The 19,066-nt window shown below is 36.8% G+C and overlaps 1 protein-coding gene across 1 annotated transcript in view; it reads right to left on the bottom strand.

Moving 5' to 3' along the window:
* Positions 1-19,066, bottom strand: part of LOC110018052 (large proline-rich protein BAG6) — a 58,652-nt gene that overhangs the window by 12,640 nt on the left and 26,946 nt on the right. The window contains exons 5-15 of the mRNA XM_020715277.1: positions 13,269-13,390; positions 12,876-12,959; positions 12,602-12,769; positions 12,201-12,416; positions 8,914-9,078; positions 8,762-8,833; positions 8,307-8,412; positions 7,570-8,238; positions 7,152-7,270; positions 6,814-7,050; positions 6,085-6,708 (exon numbers count right to left, since the gene is read on the bottom strand). Coding sequence (XP_020570936.1) covers positions 6,085-6,708; positions 6,814-7,050; positions 7,152-7,270; positions 7,570-8,238; positions 8,307-8,412; positions 8,762-8,833; positions 8,914-9,078; positions 12,201-12,416; positions 12,602-12,769; positions 12,876-12,959; positions 13,269-13,390 — 2,582 coding nt within the window. The remainder of the gene's footprint in view (positions 1-6,084; positions 6,709-6,813; positions 7,051-7,151; positions 7,271-7,569; positions 8,239-8,306; positions 8,413-8,761; positions 8,834-8,913; positions 9,079-12,200; positions 12,417-12,601; positions 12,770-12,875; positions 12,960-13,268; positions 13,391-19,066) is intronic.

Here is a 19,066-nt window from a genome sequence, read left to right as displayed (position 1 = left end):
GTCTCAATTCTAGTTTTCTAAGATGGTCCATAGGAATTTCTAGAGCTAGAACCTAGGCTCTAAGGAGGAGAAGAAAAGACCTCACAAAAATGAGGTCAACATTGGCCACTCTGTGTTTCTGGCATTGTGGTCATGCCCTTTCACTCTACTCTTGCCCGAAACTATGCCCTATCTTCCCCTTCCTCATGTTGTGCATCAAACCTTATGATAGTCACGAGTGTATCTAGCTTGGAAAGCAAACAAAATAGTGGCGTACGAAGACCTCTGATACTCCATTCATTCTCTCACTTCTGCTCTGCTTCCACCCAAAACCATCAAGTAAGATCATCTTCTTTCGCGAGTTACATACACGAGTTCTGGACATCTTGACGTAGAACAACATCTGAAAACCCAGTAAGCAAAACTACACCACCTCGCGATCAAGGTAGTCACTACATGCGTTGCGCTCATCAAATTTCAAGGATGTCATATAAGTCAACAATGATGACCGAAATCCAAAGAAATTCTACCACAACTATTTATTCAGGTAACTCCAAAACCGCTTCACCTCATCCTAAAACTCTCACGGATGTATCAGCTAAATATTATTTATAAGAATTCACCACTTTACCTCACAGTTATAAAACTTACTTTACAACTATCTTGAGTGTACTCAATCCATAAAATTGGAGATCAACTGGAGAGGTAAAATTAAGTACTTAATAGAATTTTCAAAACCTACAGCTGGTGACCCTAATTTAAAAAAAATAGTAGTCCGAAAACTCTCTATTTATGGTTTCATCAACTCCATAAAATTGGCCATAAAAAAGTTGCATCGATTCCTGCCCACTGCTCAAGATATGTAGGAGATCATTTGAGATATTTATTCAAAACTGAAGAATTATTTTTTTAGTTGAAAGCTCAACTTTGGAAATCCAAGCAAAATGACCGTGATATTACTGTGTATTATAATGAATTAGTAACATCATGGAATAAACTTAATCAATATTATGATGACATTTGAGAAAAACTGAATGAATATGCTCAACATAAGAAAAATAAATAAAATAACCGGGTTTAAATATACTTATTAGGCCCAAATCGAAGTTTAGATGAAGTCCGAGGTCGGATCCTCTCTAGGAAACCTCTATCATCTATTCAAGAAATTTTTTTTGAAGTTTGACGTGAAAAGTCAAGAAAAAATTATGTTGCGTAACTATGAATCTTCTTATAACATTGAACAAGAGCACTCGACTCTTATGTCAAAAGGAGTTTATACCTAATAAAGAAGGGCATAAAAAATAATGGTGTGAGCATTGCAAAAAACAATCGCACACGAATGAGGCATATTGGACGCTCATAGTAAACCTGCAAATTGGAAATCAAAATCCAAGTGTGAATGTCAAGCCTATTAAGCCATTGTTGAAGAAATTCAGGAGCCTCCTACTAACTCGAATACAATACCCTCACCAATAAGCAATTAGAGCAATTACACAAATTCCTTCAATCTCCAAAATTATCCGACTCTGTCGTGCTCCTCAGTACAAAATGTTAACTTTTTAGTCACTGCATTGTTAGGTGTTACTCCTAAACTTTTTCATTCATTGATAATTGATTTTGACGCAACTGATCACATTATTGGTTAATCTATCTTCCTCCAATAAAACTTATGTAGTCAATAAAAAGATCAAAATTTTCAATGGTTCTCTCTCGATAATTGTCGAGATAGGAACTCTTTTTTCTGTTGTGCATAGTCAACACCTTCCAACGATCAATGTAGTCTTTCAAGAAACAGCTATACACTAAGATATTGTTAAAGAACACCAACAAAAACTTTTGGAGGAAAGACCAAAACACCTTTTTATGAGTGATTGAAATGTAGCGGGTGTATTGGTGAGCCAAATGGCATTACCAAAAAAAATTTTGAGACACTCATGAGTTTGAAATGCAGTCTTGTGCATATCAACCAGCTACATTTGAATCTGGTGGCATCCTGACTTCAAGTCAATCTTGGAGAATATCGCAGCCCAAACAACTTGTCCAGTAGCTCATCGATCACCGGGATGAAAAATTTGTCAAGTATTGTTTCATTTTAACTGCCCGATAATCCACACAAAAATGTCAACCCTCATCCTTCTTCTTCACTAGCAAGACCGCGCTATAGAAAAGGCTCAAACTAAACTGTATGACCCAGCCTCCAACATCTCTCGGATTAATCTCTCAATCTCATCTACATTTATATCCGGTGGCATCCTGACTTCATGTCAATCTTGAAGAATATCACAACCCAAACAACTTGTCCAGTAGCTCATCGATCACCGGGATGAATAATTTATCAGGTATTGTTTCATTACTAATTGCCCGATAATCCACGCAAAAATGTCAACCCTCATTCTTCTTCTTCACTAGCAAGACCGCGCTAGAGAAAAAACTCAAACTAAACTGTATGACCCGGCCTCTAACATCTCTCGGATCAATCTTTCAATCTCATCCTTTTGTATGTGGGCACATCCCTTTTTCAACTCTCATCCTTCTTCTTCACTAGCAAACCCTAACTCGAATACAATACCCTTCACCAATAAGCAATTAGAGCACTTACACAAATTCCTTCAATCTCCAAAATTATCCGACTCTGTCGTGCTCCTCAGTACAAAATGTTAACTTTTTAGTCACTGCATTGTTAGGTGTTACTCCTAAACTTTTTCATTCATTGATAATTGATTATGACGCAACTGATCACATTATTGATTAATCTAAGTTATCTTCCTCAAAAAAAACTTCTGTAGTCAATAAAAAAATCAAAATTGTCGATGGTTCTCTCTCGATAATTGTCGAGATAGGAACTCTTTTTTCTGTTGTGCATAGTCAACACCTTCCCATGATCAATGTGGTCTTTCAAGAAACAGCTATACACTAAGATATTGTTAAGGAACACCAACAAAAACTTTTGGAGGAAAGACCAAAACACCTTTTTATGAGTGATTGAAATGTAGCGGGTGTATTGGTGAGCCAAATGGCATTACCAAAAAATTTTTGAGACACTCATGAGTTTGAAATGCAGTCTTGTGCATATCAGCCAGCTACATTTGAATCTGGTGACATCCTGACTTCAAGTCAATTTTGCAGAATGTCGCAGCCCAAACAACTTGTCCAGTAGCTCATCGATCACCGGGATGAAAAATTTGTCAAGTATTGTTTCATTATTAACTGCCTGATAATCCACGCAAAAATGTCAACCCTCATCCTTCTTCTTCACTAGCAAGACCGCGCTAGAGAAAAGGCTCAAACTAAACTGTATGGCCCGGCCTCCAACATCTCTCGGATCAATCTCTCAATCTCATCTACATTTGAATCTGGTGGCATCCTGACTTCATGTCAATCTTGGAGAATATCACAGCCCAAACTACTTGTCCAGTAGCTCATCGATCACCGGGATGAATAATTTATCAGGTATTGTTTCATTATTAATTGCCCGATAATCCACGCAAAAATGTCAACTCTCATCCTTCTTCTTCACTAGCAAAACCGCGCTAGAGAAAAGACTCAAACTAAACTGTATGACCCGGCCTCCAACATCTCTCGGATCAATCTTTCAATCTCATCCTTTTGTTTGTTGCATGCTCCATGTTCCCTAAAAAGCAACAATTCGTGTGGCAACTAGAAAAATTTTGCAAATTATTGTAGGAACTATTAGATCGATCTCAGAATATTTGCCAACTCCATATCATTTGTATCTTTCAAGCTAGGCAATTTGATTAAGAATCTCAACTCTGCAATTTGTATTGCTCTAACCAAGGACTAGCACAAACTTGGGTGACCTTGAAGCATTACTATCTTTTGTCTCTCTCCTTAAACTCCATTATGAGGAGTTTTTAATTTATCTCAGGCTCCCCTAAAGGCTGCAACAATTTCATACCAAACATCACGTTAGTGCTCCCTAAATTCAAGGGAAGAAAAATCTTCATCACCTGAACGGCTTGCACTTTTAAAATCACCCCTTTACAAACTCTCATCTTCTTCTCCACCTATCCCGTCTCCATCATGACTCTAAAAGTTCCTATGACAACCATCTCAAACACAAATTGCTTCACTACTTCAATAAAGATGAAATAGTGGGCGGTCCCACTATCCACCATCACCACTACGTCCTACTCCCTAAGTTGTCCCCAAAATTAAATAATGTGGTTCGGTTTTAACTCCACCACCGAATTCAATGAGACTTCTACCACATGCAAGTAAGGGTGTTCCTCCACCACACAAGCTCCTTTGTTTCTTTATCGTCTGCTTCCTCGTCACAAACTGTGAGAACATGTAAGGTTCGACCCTTACAACGGTATCCTGGGGAAAACTTCTCATTACACCGAAAACATAAACTCTTGGCCACTCAATGAACTCTTTCGGATCCAAGTGGCCATCAAAATATGACAAATTCACCATTATTTTGAAATTTTGGCTTCTCGGATATTTCAGGTCAAATATTTAGGGTAGAGGTTCTTCATCCCTAGAATCCGCATGGTGGGAAGAGATTCACTCTATTCCTTTGATCTAGATAGTCATTGTTGTAGCTACGAGTGACACTTTCGGATCGCCTACTCTCAAAGGCGGCAAACCTTTGTTAAGGTTGGGGGATTTCCTACCACATATCCTCCATAAAAGATTCCCGATAAATACAATGGGTGCACAGTTTTTTGGGGACAGTAGCAAGGGGACAATGAACTAGATGAAGGGGAAGCAATGTAAGGTGCGGGGAAGGGTAGAAGATAAATACCACATTGGAAGCGAGATATAGTCGAAGCACCACTCAACCCATGGAGAAGAATCACTACCTTGGAACGTGAAACAGCCGGAGCACCGCTCGCCCTTGAATACAGCCCTAGAAGAGGGAAATCAGGGAGTCGACGGCTGTCCTAAACAGAAACACGAGAAAACTCCCTTCCAAACTGTAATATAGCACATACATAGGAAATTACTAGAAAGAGAATAAAAATAAATGAAACATGCTGAAAATTGGAAAGCAATCAAAAGCGGAGCCGCTTGATTTTATTCAGAGCCATTCGCATAACCAATCTCTGCGTTCGTGTCATGGGAGTCACAAGCAGGACGCAACCTCACCTCTTCTTTAGCCATCTCGCATCAGCGCGGGTGGGAAGCCCGTGTCATAATATTATGAAGAAGTAAAGATAAAATTTACAACTGTCAAAATAGTCCCTTGGCTGTTTATATGGAGTTATTTCAGTCTCAGAGTCTATGAAAGTGTAAAATTAATCCCCATACTCTTTAAATTGAGGCAGAAATAGTCCTCCATATAGACTTTCAAACAATATTAAAAGATTTTGGGGATTGAATTAGCATTTCATAAACTACGAAACTAAAATAACTCTGTACAAAAAGTTGAAGGACTATTTAAAATTTTTTTCTAAAATTTATTAAACTGTCAGTAGATCAGATATGTTCTATGAATCCATGTGTTGAACTAAAGAGATTCCTAAAAGTCAAGTTGCCTATGAAAGAAATGAAAACTTTAAGATTGTTGTATGCTAAAACTAAAGAGAGTGAGCAATGATTATACTGAAAAGATAGTGCGAATAGAAAATATTCAAGAAAATATAGAAGAAAACATATTTGATTGGTTATGAAAGTAATGAAGGAAAAAGATAAAAACTAATATAATTATATAGAATAAGATGAAGAAATGAGAGCTGCGATTTGTGCAAAAGGTCTTGCACAAAGAAAACACTTATATAGTAGTCAATAGAAATGAATAAAAAACACAAAAATCAAAGGAATATTTACATTCATGACATCCAATTCCAATGTATTTACATATCTAACACCTAACCTTCATCTTTTACATTTATACCACCCAAAGCTTTGATATTACATAAAAAGTACCACAATTTTAAATTTTAAAAAGTGAAATACACATTTTCATGCATAGGAAAGGTGTTATGTATGTAAAAAATGTAGTTTAGGTGTAAGATATGTAAATAAATATGAATTGAGCGGTACATATGTAAATCATCTACAATAAAATCACATATAACTTGGACAAGGCTACCCACAACAATGATGATGATGATGATGATGATGATGAAATTTGTGTACCTGATTGCTAGCATCATGCAACGACTCAGTGGCACGGATCTTTGCCTCAATGGATTCTGGCTGATGCTCAGATTGCAAGTCCTGTACAGGATCAGAAAGTGTTGAGGCCCTACCAACAGCTTCGGATACTACAGGTAGCAACTGCTGAACGATCCCGGTAAAATTTAATCTGTTTTGTCCTGCACCCTGTAAATTTCCATTATTCACTCCCTGTTCTACACCTTGCACAATTTGATTTACTGTGTTTTGAACTGCAGGGTTCTGAACACATTGCTCCAACATACTTCTCAGATCACCAGGGGAAAACCTAGACTGTGATGCTACACCAGTCAAGAGATTGTTGAAAGCAGAGCTTTGCATGGCATTAGACATCATGCCTGCAAAATCCGTTTGCCCGCTGCCACCTTGCCCTCCAGAAGCCATGCTACTCATAAGCTGGGAAAATAAAGAGGAAAACTGACTAGGAGACTCATTTTTACTTCCTTTATCCACATTCGAGGTCTGAGATGGAAGAGAAGGAAGAGCATCATGAACCCTAGCAATAGAATGTTGATTCTGATTCGATGAAGATGCCTCGGCTTGTCCGTCATTCTTCCCTTTAGGCTTTACTGGCTTACTTCGCTTCTAATAAAGCAAATACGAAGTTTTGAATAGAATATAATACAGCAAGATGATGAAAATTGATGAGTGATGCAAATCATTACATATAAGAACAAGAATTTGCATTACCTTAGTCTGTAAACCTCCAAAACCTAGACCTATGGGAGTAGGCATATTGCTCTCTGTTGGACTGTTTGATGGGGGTGGCTTCTGAGGCTCAATGGATTCTGATTCTCTCTTAACAGATTCAACATCTGATGAACAAGGTTGAATACAAGCAGATTGACTGTTGGCGAGATTGATGGAAGTTGATGATTCTTCAAGATTAATACCAGAACCCACGCTATTAATCTGATTTCCTCCTAACTGAATATGAAAATTGAAAACAGGGCAGCCTAATTTTCATCCATCATAAACGTGAAAGATACAGAAACAGAAGAATATTATGCTTGAATGTGAAATCTAACCTGCTGCTCTTCTTTTCTTGAAACAGTGAGAACAGAAGTACAATTTTCCCCAGAACCACTCTGCATCCCATCTTCAGTAAATCCGATGTTTACTGAATTGTGTGTTGCACCATCATTGCCTATTTTGTCAAATTTAACATTAAAAGTGAATGATAATTGAAAAAAGAGCTGCTCAATTTAACAGCTAAATTTTAAATGGGAATTTACATACCACACAATTCTTATGTATTTCCGTATTTAAGAACACTTTGTTGTCATAAACTTATATACAAAAATATGTATTTCACTTTTAAAAAGTTAGTAATGATGGTATGCATGTGAATATGAAAGTTTAGGTGTTATACGTCTAAATACAAAATGAGTGTGTGGTATGTATGTAAATATCCCATTTTAAACCTGCCACCGTAGTTACAAGAACCTTTAAATAGATCTTCCGGACGAGCTAATACATTCTCTTCTGTGCCTCTCAACTCCTGCGATGTTTGAGGCACTGAAGATGAATTTTGTTCTTCAGAATCAGAGCAAAGTGAATTTCTCGCGATATTCGACTCTGTCGTCTCATGCATGATACTACTATTCATTTGAGGAGGTTGCAATGCAGAATTCGACGAATCCAATTGTGCTCCGCTGCCCACAGCTGAAGAAGAGCCCTGAGTAGCAATAGGCTGCATGCCCGCAGATGAGCTCTGTACTTGTGAATTTCCCGTTAGCGCATTCGCAATGCGTGCGGTGACCTGAGCCACAATTGCAGGCACCGAAACAGACGGGGGGATGAAAGCTTGTTCACGAGACTGACCAACTCCGCTCGTGGTAGAGCCAGCGCCTTGAGGAGAAGCATACTGTATAGGGATGGAATGCTGTGCCCTTATGTGAATAGGGTATGTGACACTGAACACATGACCAGCGGTTTCTGGTACGGTCCGTGCAGGGGTAGCAGAAATCACGGTTCTCAAAGGTAATCCTCTTGCAGAGCTTGAATCACTCGAACCATTTATAGATGAACTTGTTTGTTCGGTGCCAAGACGATCTCCATTAGCGGGAATTGTCGCGGCAATGGTAGAGGATACACCGGGGGCTGAGGAACTCCCTGATCATCTGATGGCATCAGCCATTATCCAAATCAGGAGAAAAAGAGAGGGTTGGAAAGTTTCCTACCAGCATGTAGGTGGATGTTAATGTTGCTCAAAGGATTTCCAGGAGATGCTCCAATGGATAATCCGGAGATTACTGGAAGAGGAGACGCACCAAATAGGGTGTTTGGCTGAAAAAAGCAAACAACGAGAAAAAGAAAAATGATAAAATAAATCATAGTAACATCCAGAAAGAGGGGTGTCAAAATGGTCACCTAACTCTTGGCAACATTTTAGTCTTAAAGAGTTTATAAAAGTGTCAATTTATTCCCAAGAGTCTTCTAATATGGATGGTTGAAACAGTTCTCAGTGGGGACTATTTTAATCCATATTAAAAGAGTCCTAGGACTAATTTAACACTTTTATAAAATCCGAAACTAAAGTGGACTAGTGTAAATAGCCAGGTGGCTATATCGCCACTTTACTCCATCCAGAAATGGATAAGAGAAGGATGAAAGTTAGTGATGGGAAAAAACTGACCTGAACCATTATTGGATTTGGCCCTGCTGGAGATATATAAACAGCAGGACCGGCATTCACAGAATACTCAGCCTGAATCAATGAATACACGTGTAAATATATGCAATATAGATATGCATGCATGCAAAATGATGAATAAAAATGGAGCTTACTGAAGATTGTCCCATACGAAGTGTCATGATTGTGCGGCCCAGTTCTAATAACATAGCACCTAAATGCTGCATTGCAATTCCTAATTGCATAGCTTCAGTCTGAATCTGACCTCGCAAAGCTGGATCAGAAGAACTCCCTTCTCTTTGTAAACGTGTGGCCACATGCTATATAATAAAAAAAAAATTAGCAGACAGATGTAAGAGTACATTGATCCCAATAAAACGGTGTAGAAAACTATACGGAACAGATGATCAGAGAAAAAAAACTAGGTAACATCAAAATTGCTACCATTTGCTCATGTGAATCCCATAAAATAACCATGAAACGTTAGAAACACAACTCAAAGCACAGATAATTTTTTTTGAACTTTATGGTAAATGCTGAGGATGGTTTGATAAAAGAGAACTTTCAGGACTAAATGGAAACACAGATTCAGCATCACTGGCTAGATTAGAGTGACAGATCTGGCAGTATCTAATTTGAATCTGTTGGGACCTAGAATTTTGTCTTTTGTTCCAGACAATGAAATTCTTTTCAGCTATCTGGACATTCATGTCGTTCCTTTTTAATGGTTAAATTTATTTCTATCCATATGCTTATAGGAAAAGTCTAATAGCCTCTCCAAAAGTATTACCAAAATTTTCATCTAGCACATTTCTTTTTTTATTTATGGGACAAATTGCTCCAAGTTTCTATGGTAGACCACAAATTATTTTTTAATCCATTGACCGGAGAATATTTTTAGCCGGAACTATGAAACCTAATACTATTGTTTTGGATGTAGTTAATAAATAATGGATCTAATTATAGGTGTTTTAAATGGGGTTATCAAAATAATGAACCTAGTTACTCAAATTTTGAATGTGAACACTAATTGTTTCCGTCCTAAATTTTGAGGAACAAGAACCATTACTTTAGCAGCTAAGTTCCCTCTATTTATTTTGATTTTTCTTGTTGTCAGCAAAGCCATCCAGAAAATCATCTTCTTCGTACGCCAATCACCTTGCAATAACATGATACCTTCTTGTTGAAAACAAGGGACCAAGCTTAGTATTACTGAAGTCATTGTAAATGCTTCCACGTGCAATTCGTTATTGAAATCAGCTTGCAATTAAATCTTGTAGCGAAAATATTTTTAGTAGTTGCATTCCAAATATTAGCCCATGTATTGTATAAAAGACAACGTTATAGTTTGTTTCATTTCATTCAGCATATTAGTCTGCTTCATTTCATTTCACATTAATTCCATATATGCATCCAAACAACCATTGAAAAACTTTGTTAAGGGAAGACTACCTTAGAGAATGGGATGAAGATTAGGGAGGGTCAAAGTCTCAAACTAAAATCAAAACTGAATCTCACCTGAAATTAAGCCCAATCTTAAACTTTAGTTCACAAATGAGCCGAACCACTAACTGAACCTGAGATAGAGTAGGAGGTTATGCTCTGAGTCTAAGGCAATTTTTAAGTAGCTCAAACCTAACATCGCTGCTACAGACAAAACATGATTCCAAAGTTGAATGTGTATGACAGCGTACAGCTACCAAAGTGAATAAAATACCTGTCACCCAAACAAGCTCCACTCAATTTTGCTCACAAAACATATTTCTCTTCTTCGCTCTCAACTCACATTACATCATTCACAATCAGTCTCGTTAGCATCTTGCTTTCTTTGGCTTTAACAGTTTTATCCAGCAAGTATATGAACTCCCTGTCCCCACTACCAACCCCACCCCACCCCACCCAACAATATTAATTGCTACTTGAGTTAAGGCAGAGTTCATTCCATTTTTGTCCTTTGTTGCCATCTATTTTAGAGGCATTATTTTCTCACGCAATTCCTCTAACTTTTAGAGCATTAGGGTTTATGGTCACAACTATTGTTGTACTCCTCGGTCCATCACAAAAGCTCTAGAGAGATGACAACTTCAAACTTTCACCACCCTTAGTCCAATCATTTTTCTTTACTTTTTAAGCAAAGATCAACATCTTAATAGGAGCAACCCTCGGCTTTTCATTATAAAACTTATATTACTTAAACTACAATTGAGAATTACGAGCTAGTTATTCCATTGTATTTCTCGATTGTAGGCAAATTGCATTTAGACTACCCTAGTACAAAGATTACAAGTAGAGTTTTATCAAACTTGCATTAAGAGGTGACTTCTCAATGGGGCTTTTTAACCTTCATCATATTCTTATTAGATTATTAGTTAGATAGTGTGTGAATTAAAGTGGGATTCCCACTTAACTCGTCTATGGAACTATGTATCACTTCAATTTGGATCGCTTTTTCTCTACTTTATTTAACCAATACACCTGTTAATGGCCCAAATTTTGGGAAATACTTGCAAATGATTGTTGTTAAGGCACAACTCTCAACTAGAATTCTAAATGAAATGGATATTACTATTCCTTTAGATAAGAGGTCTAAACTGGTTCCTCCTCTCGCGATTATTGGTAGAAACTTGAATTTGAAGGAATCACTGCTTATCATTCACATTTCAAATTATTTTTCTCACACGACTGCGTAAAATTTTGAGGCTTACCGAAAATTACCTAAATCATCTATTATTGATCCTTACATTCAAAATCGAACACACAAATGATCAAAATTTACCTTCAAACAGAATAATTGCTGATCATCCTACTTCAGAACAGGCTTGCACAAAAAATTTAGAACAAATTTTAGATCTTATGATGGAGTCTTCACAGCCATCCCTTGTTGTCCTATATGCCCAAAAGGATGTAAACATCTCCTTTGCATGGAAGAACATTGATCAGGACCCTCTAAATGTGATAAATTCTCGTAATCATCATATTATTTAGGATATTTGTGACCCAGATTACGACCAGCTTTGTGATTATGATGGTAATTCCTTAGTATCAAAACACGAGTAAATGTCATATTTCAAATACTACTCTTCAATATGGGAATCAATGAAAATTATTATCATTCATCAAGGTTCATCAGATTACAGAGGCAATACAAATGAGAGTCTGAAAATCTCCTAATCTAAAAAATGGATATCTTTCTATGTCCTCGTGACATTTTTTATTATACTTTTTTTATGTTTACATTATCATTTGACAATTATTTGTCATTAAATTAACTTGAACTCATTTTATAAATAGATTATAAGAATTTGTTTTTAAGAAAAAAGAAAATGTCGGATTTTCTACAAAAAAAGTAACCAAAAAAGTATCACATAACCCAAAGTTCTATGCTTCATTGTTTTTCAATTCAAACACGATGATAACATAATGGGAAAAAAATAGCAAATACCGAAAGAGCAGATGCTGCATTATCTCTTAAAAGCTGCTGCGCTCTTTCCATGACAGAACATAAAAATTCAGGAGTTGGTAATCCTCTTGCATCTAATAATGAAGCTCCAGAATGCTGCTGATGTTGAGCATTGTTCGAGGAGCCACTATGACTTTGCAATACTAATTCCATCCGATCAATGAACTCAGTAAGAGTTGTCAGAGCATCAGAGATAACCTGAATTGCAAAAATAAAAAACTCGTGCTGATGAAAAATAAAGGTTGGTGGTGATATATAGAAGAATTCAAGCGAATCAGACTCCACCCAAAATAGTGAGGTTCAAGTTGCTGACATAATTACCAATCCCAAATAAAAGTCAACTTGTACATTGCAAAAATAAAAAAAGAAATAAAAAGAATAACCATTGGTTGGTTTAAATTTCGTATGAGCGGAAACTGAGAAAACTGAGTTGAAGCCAGTTGTGGACTGCTATTAGATGGAAAAATCCCCTCATGTACTGAGTCACCAGGCTCAGTTGTGCTGGTACTTTGAGATCCTTCTACTCCTGTGCCTGATGGGGCCTGATTTAGCTGCAAATTGCACCCGAAGAATTACGCATCTGTCGAATTAGTTTGTCAAAACTAATATGAAATACAATCCCTCCGTGTAAATTACAGGAGAAAAAATCTCACTCACTACAGAAACAGACGGAGCATGGCCAGGTCCCCCAGCAGGCTCTACTGTTACTAATCCTAAAGAACCAAGAAATGTCTCTATATTCTGTACAAAAGAGAGGCACCAGAGCAGTGAGAGAATAAATAAAAAAAGATTAAATACATACCACTCAATTATTATGTATTTACATATCTAATACCTAAACCTTAATTTTTAAATATATGGCACCTTATGCATGGAAAGATATATTTCACCTTTTAGAAGTTAAAATAATGATGTTTTTGAAGTGATACGAAAGATAATATGAGTTAGGTATGTAGATGCATAGGAATTGGGTGGCATGTATGCAAAAGAGAATAAATAAAATGTATGAAAAAAAAAAAGAAAATTATCAATATTAGAAGCTACATGTACCCGACCGAGGTCAGCTAAAAAAGCTTCACCGTTTCTGTCTGCAACATTAATTGTTCCAAGCAAAACACTATGAGCAACCTGTCCAGCCCTATTGCGTTGTGCTCCAGAACCAGAATCATTTGCTGCAGAAAACATACGAGAAAACACGGAGTAAATTAAGTATAAAAATGGAGTTAACCTTCAAGTATCTCGAAGATACCGCACAACATCTCCAGAGAGATAACAACAAATCTCAAGGCAGTAGAAAAAATTCTTTATTCACGAAATCATCATCAATATTAGATGAGCGATCCCTATCTGCTGAACAACCATACTTAAATGGGAAATTTACATACATAGCTCATAGTCCTTATGCATTTATAAACATCACACCTAAAATTTCATATTTATATACATAGCAAATTGGTGTGTTAAATCTATACATGAAAAAGATGTATTTTTAAAAAAAAAAGTGGTAATAGTACTATTTTTTATGTGATATTAAATATTTGAGGGCTATGTATGTAAATATGAAAGCTTAGGTGCTAGAAATGTAAATAAATAAGAATTTTGTGCTATGTAAGTGAACACCTCTCTTAAAATTACAAAAAAATCAAACTATGAAAGAGCGAATTTCACATTAACCAAAAACATTTGATAATAAAAAATGACACAAGACAATAAATCAAGGAATAACATAAAAAGACCTAAATAGGGGAATCAAACATCATCACAACCCTAGAAATAGGTGGGGTGGCAGCCATCAATCCCCAAGGCTTCAAAGCATACTAATAGGGAGAATGAAAGTGAAAATACAACTACAAAATGAGTAAAATGACAAAATAGTTCATTGACTATTTACATAGGGTCATTTTAGTCCCAGTGTGTAAAAGTGTCAAATTACTCCAACTCTTTCGACATAGGCTGAAATAATCCTAGGAAGGACTCTTTTAGCCCCCTGTTATGAGGACTAAATTGACACTTTTCTAGAGTCTTGGACTAAAATGAGCTCGATTAAGATTCAGGCGGCCATTTTGACACTTCTGCCCCTATAAAACTCAAAAATATGCACAAAATTTGTAAAGTAATTAGCATCAAACGGGAAGTGATAAATCAACAAGTAGTCAGTGGTGTTGTGAAAAGAAACAATCTCATTTAGGAAAGACAATTGAAAAACTAGCACAGTTGATACTCTTGGCAAAGCATAGACCACCTTAGAAAAACCAAAAGATACCTCAAGCTCAAAAATGCCTCGATAGAGAAAAAATTCTCAATATCAAATAACTAAAATCTATGTCAAAATATATTTATTAATTACTAATGCAATAGATACTAAAATTCTATAAATATTGCAAACCTCAAAGTTGCTTGAAAAATGTAGCAACGGAAGGGATGGAGGAAAAAAGTGATGTTGGGAATATTAAAAAAAAAGTGACAAACTCATCATAACATTCATTGTTGTGACTTCAAACACTATGATGAACAATCATTATGGCTTTCAAACTTCCAAGATGTCTGACAATTTTATTTCTAGAGCAAGCATCGGCATGACATACTAAAAAACAAACTCAACACAACATTCATTGATGCGATTCCAAGCACTATGATGAACAATATTTATGGCTTTTAAACTTTCAAGATGCCTAACAGATTTATTTCTAGGGCAAGCACGAGCATGCCAAACATGTCTGAAAATTAACTATTATGTGAAAATATGATGCATTTAGAAGTGACTGAATAGTCCTAAAATTTGCATAAACGGTAGACTGTGAGAAAACTTCAAACACAATTATAGCCTTGGGTAAAGATTTTGGATAAGATAAGAACTTTAGTTCTCGTTTTGGTTCTAATTCAAACTTAGATTTAGGTTTAGAGTCAAATGCGAAAAAAACTTTTTTTTCAAATCAACAAAATTTTATAACTAATCATTAAAAAAAATATAAATTATAATTATATATGTTGAAAAACAAATTTGGAGAAGAAAAATTGCTTGCATTCATTATTCACATTTAGGGTACATAAATAGGCAATTATATCTCCTAATTTACAAACTTTCATGATATATCAAATCTTAAATATGGAAAGAAGATAATTATGAAATAAAATAAAAGAAACATGAATAGGAAGAGATTAAAAAAAAAAATCAAGAAGTTTCCAAATTTGTCTTCCTATCATCCAGGATCTTTGTAGGTGGCCGGACAGCCCCACCATTCAAGATTTCCACACTACCCCTCAAAATAGGTTGTATATGTTCTAAAGGCCCAGCTTATTATTAAACTCAGTGAAGCTGCTGGAGGTAGAGCTTTAGTGAGACATCAACCACTTGGAGATGAGTTGTAATGTATATCAAGTGAATAATACCACCATTGGCCTTTTCAAAGATAAAATGTCTATCAATCTCAATGTATTTGGTCATGTCATGATGCGCGGTATTCTTTGTCATACTAATGGCAGCTTGGTTGTCACTGAACATCTTGACATTGACTGTGGAGTATCTCAAATCATTCAGTAACTTTTGGATACAAATTCCTTCACAAATTCCTAAAGTCAGTGCCTGATAATTAGATTTTGCACTACTTCTAGAGACCATTATTTGCTTCTTGCTCCTCCATGTGACAAGTTTCCCCATACATAGGAACAATACTCTGTTGTGAAGCTTCTGTCGGTGAGTTTTCCTATCCAACTAGCATCAATGTAAACATCTACCTCCTTGTTGTCGAATTTCTTAAATAAAAACCCTCTCCTAGGGGTCTTCTTACAAATATCAATATTCTATAAACCACCTTAAGAAGTTCTTCATTTGAACTATTCATATGTTGACTCATAATACTGACAGAATAAGCGATATTAGGTCTAGCGTGTGGCAAGTAGATAATCAATGATTCTTCTTCTACTTATGTAAGGCATATAGCTTACAAGATGGCAAAACATGGTTTGAATGTTGTTGTTGAAAACCATCGTGGGCATGGTGGTGTATCCATAACAGTGTGTGATAGATTTATTAGTCGCAAATTGGTCTAGCCGATCTATGATAGAGCTCTTATGATTGGCCTTAAAGGTTATGCCAAATTACATCAGCCTGTCTTGACAAGTTTGCCAACTGGGATGGCAACAAAATGTCAAGCTCGGTTTGAAAATTTGACCACCATGCCACATGCCTAGTTGGAAAATTTAAGATTGAGGATGCATACTATCGCCGTTGTAGTTGTGTTAGCTACGTTGGGAACATATCAGCTCCATTGCTCTGGAACAGTGCTTTGGATGATCCAGTATGTATCAAGCAAGTGATTCCCTGGGATGAGTGCAGGGCAAACAAGCATATTGTTTTGGCAACAACAGGCCATGGAGGACGTCTTGCAAATTTGAAGGGATAACTGCGAGCAGCTTATGGCGGGTTAGAGTTGTCCATGAGTTTCTTTCTGTTCTGCATTCTAGTCCGTACATGCACGAACAAAAGATAAAGAGTCATGATCTATATTCTCCACTAGATTCGTCCATTGATAAAAGCCCAAAACAGCATGATGGCGAGGACAAAGCAAACGGGCTATAAGTCCACCGGCGACAATTCCCAAGGAAGCTACTGGTAACTAAGGCGGCCAGAAAGTCAGCTCCTGCGACCTGTGGCATGAAAGAAACCACATCGTTTCCATTTCTGAACAGTTGTGCTGAGGGAAATCAGGAAGTCCCAAAAGAGCGCGGAGTATTTTTCTTGTAGCAGACCCTTCTCCGAAGTTCTTTCCTACAACAGGCCTACCTCTGGAGCTTTTCTTTTTTCTGCATGTCACATCCTGCAGCTTTCAATGAAAGTTGTCTACTTCCTTACAAACTCTCTTGCAGCATTACCTGTGAGAGTCTTCTGTCTACTTACAGACACTACAGGAACGACAGTCAAAGAGAACCGCAGTAAACTAGAAATCAGTTTTTCTTGCAGGTTGTCTACTTCCTTGCGAACTCACCTACAATATTACCTTTAGGAGTCTGCTGCCAACCTACAGATACTGTAGGAACTGTAGTCAAAGACAATTGTAGTGAACTAGAAGTCAGTTTTTCCTGTTGGTTGTCAACTTACCTGCAAACTCCTCTGAAGCATTACCTGTAGAAGTATTCCGCCTACCAACAGACATTGCAGGAACTACAGTCCAAGACAATTGTAATATGGGATGAAGACTTTAAGTTCTACTTCACATAATATTTCTCACCCATTGTCTGATGTTTTCAAATCCAAGTTGAAAATGGTTTTCAATGATCTTCCAACTTGAAAGGAAGTGTTAAAAGTTATGTAAGAAAATAATTTATTCACGTTAGAAGCTATGAGAATTAGATTTATTTCCTAATCTAAATTTATTTCCTTTCCTATTTTAGAGTTATTTTTTTAGATTGGTATTGTTTCTTTTTCTATTTTAGGCTTTCCTATTTTATGTTATTTCATTTATAAATATTCTAGAATTCATGTAAGGGTTATTTATACCCCCTTTCATATTAATAAAAACATTTTTCATTATTCTGAATTTCAATATTAATAACAGAGAAAAATACTAAAGGTGGAGGCCACAAATCATTGTGCCAGAATAATTGCCAAAAAGTTTGTAGTAGAATTGGGCAGCTGCAGTTCACAGAACAAAGGACGGTCATAAGAATTTCAGAAAAGGTGCATGGCATAAGGATACCAATACAAATAACTAACATGATAGAATAATATTCTTGGGACGTATTTATAGATTCTTGCTAAAATAAAAACTTCTACTAAATTAAAATCACAAAACAACTAAAATCAAATTAAAACTTCATCTTTCAGATTGTTCGTCTAAATACTAATTTTGCAATTCCAAAAATTGTAGAATTTAAGATTCATGATGCAAGGCTACTAAATCAACATCATCAACAAAGGATGGTTCGTTATCATAAAATATCTCTGTTGACCTCACATTTGGTTAAGGTTTAGTCTCTCCTCTTTAGTAGCTAAAATCTAGCCATAAGATTTTCCTGTTGACTATTCCTAGAAAACTAGAAAAAAAACCCTCACCATTAGAAATTCTAAACTCCTTTTTGCTCAACTTGAAGTTCCTTACATTGGTCCTAACCTCTAGCACTTAGTAGGTGGGATCAATATAAAGTAGCTCGAGATGAGTTCTCATAGGACTGCTTGACCTTAGGGTTGACCCTGGATATTGGTCTGGAGCTGTTCACTCACTGTTGCTCACTTTCACCTCATTCACAACCCCAAAATCAAATCAAGATTATTCCGAACCTTTTCCAAACACTTCGTGACAAAGCTCCACAACGTTCTAATTAATTGAGCTCGAACTAAGATTTTGACGGGAATCGAATCGCGACGCATTCTTGACCTGATCGTCGGCGAGGTTGCCTAAATGACTTCGGATGGCGAAACAGACTGCGCCGACACGTCCGGAACGTCGATTTTGCCTAGGGGAGACGTTCGCTTCACTGCGACGACGCGCCTGGGAGGAAATGAATAAAATGAGTATTGTAATAATAATAATAACAATATTATTATTATTATTATGACTGTTTTATATCTAATATAATCCTCTCTCCTTAATCCCTCTGAGACCCGTGGGCTTTATGCCCTAGTTCGTTTCGTTCGCATGGCCCGCATCCCGTCTGTGTCGTTGGATTCCCGCGCTCGTCCCGCTCGCACGCCCGACATCTCGCAGGCGCCCCATCCCCTTATCGAATCCTATCCTCTTTAAGGATCTCATCCTCTGCCTCTCTCGAGCCACTCGTATGGTGCGTCTTCTCCGCTCGTTTCCTCGAGTCGTATGCAACCTCTCGATCATCTCCTCTCTTCCTCTCGTCTA

Source organism: Phalaenopsis equestris, unplaced genomic scaffold (genome assembly GCF_001263595.1).
Source record: "Phalaenopsis equestris unplaced genomic scaffold, ASM126359v1 Scaffold000002, whole genome shotgun sequence".
Lineage (NCBI taxonomy): Eukaryota > Viridiplantae > Streptophyta > Magnoliopsida > Asparagales > Orchidaceae > Phalaenopsis > Phalaenopsis equestris.
Note: the sequence above shows the minus strand (reverse complement) of the source record. Positions and strands in the feature narration are given on the sequence as shown.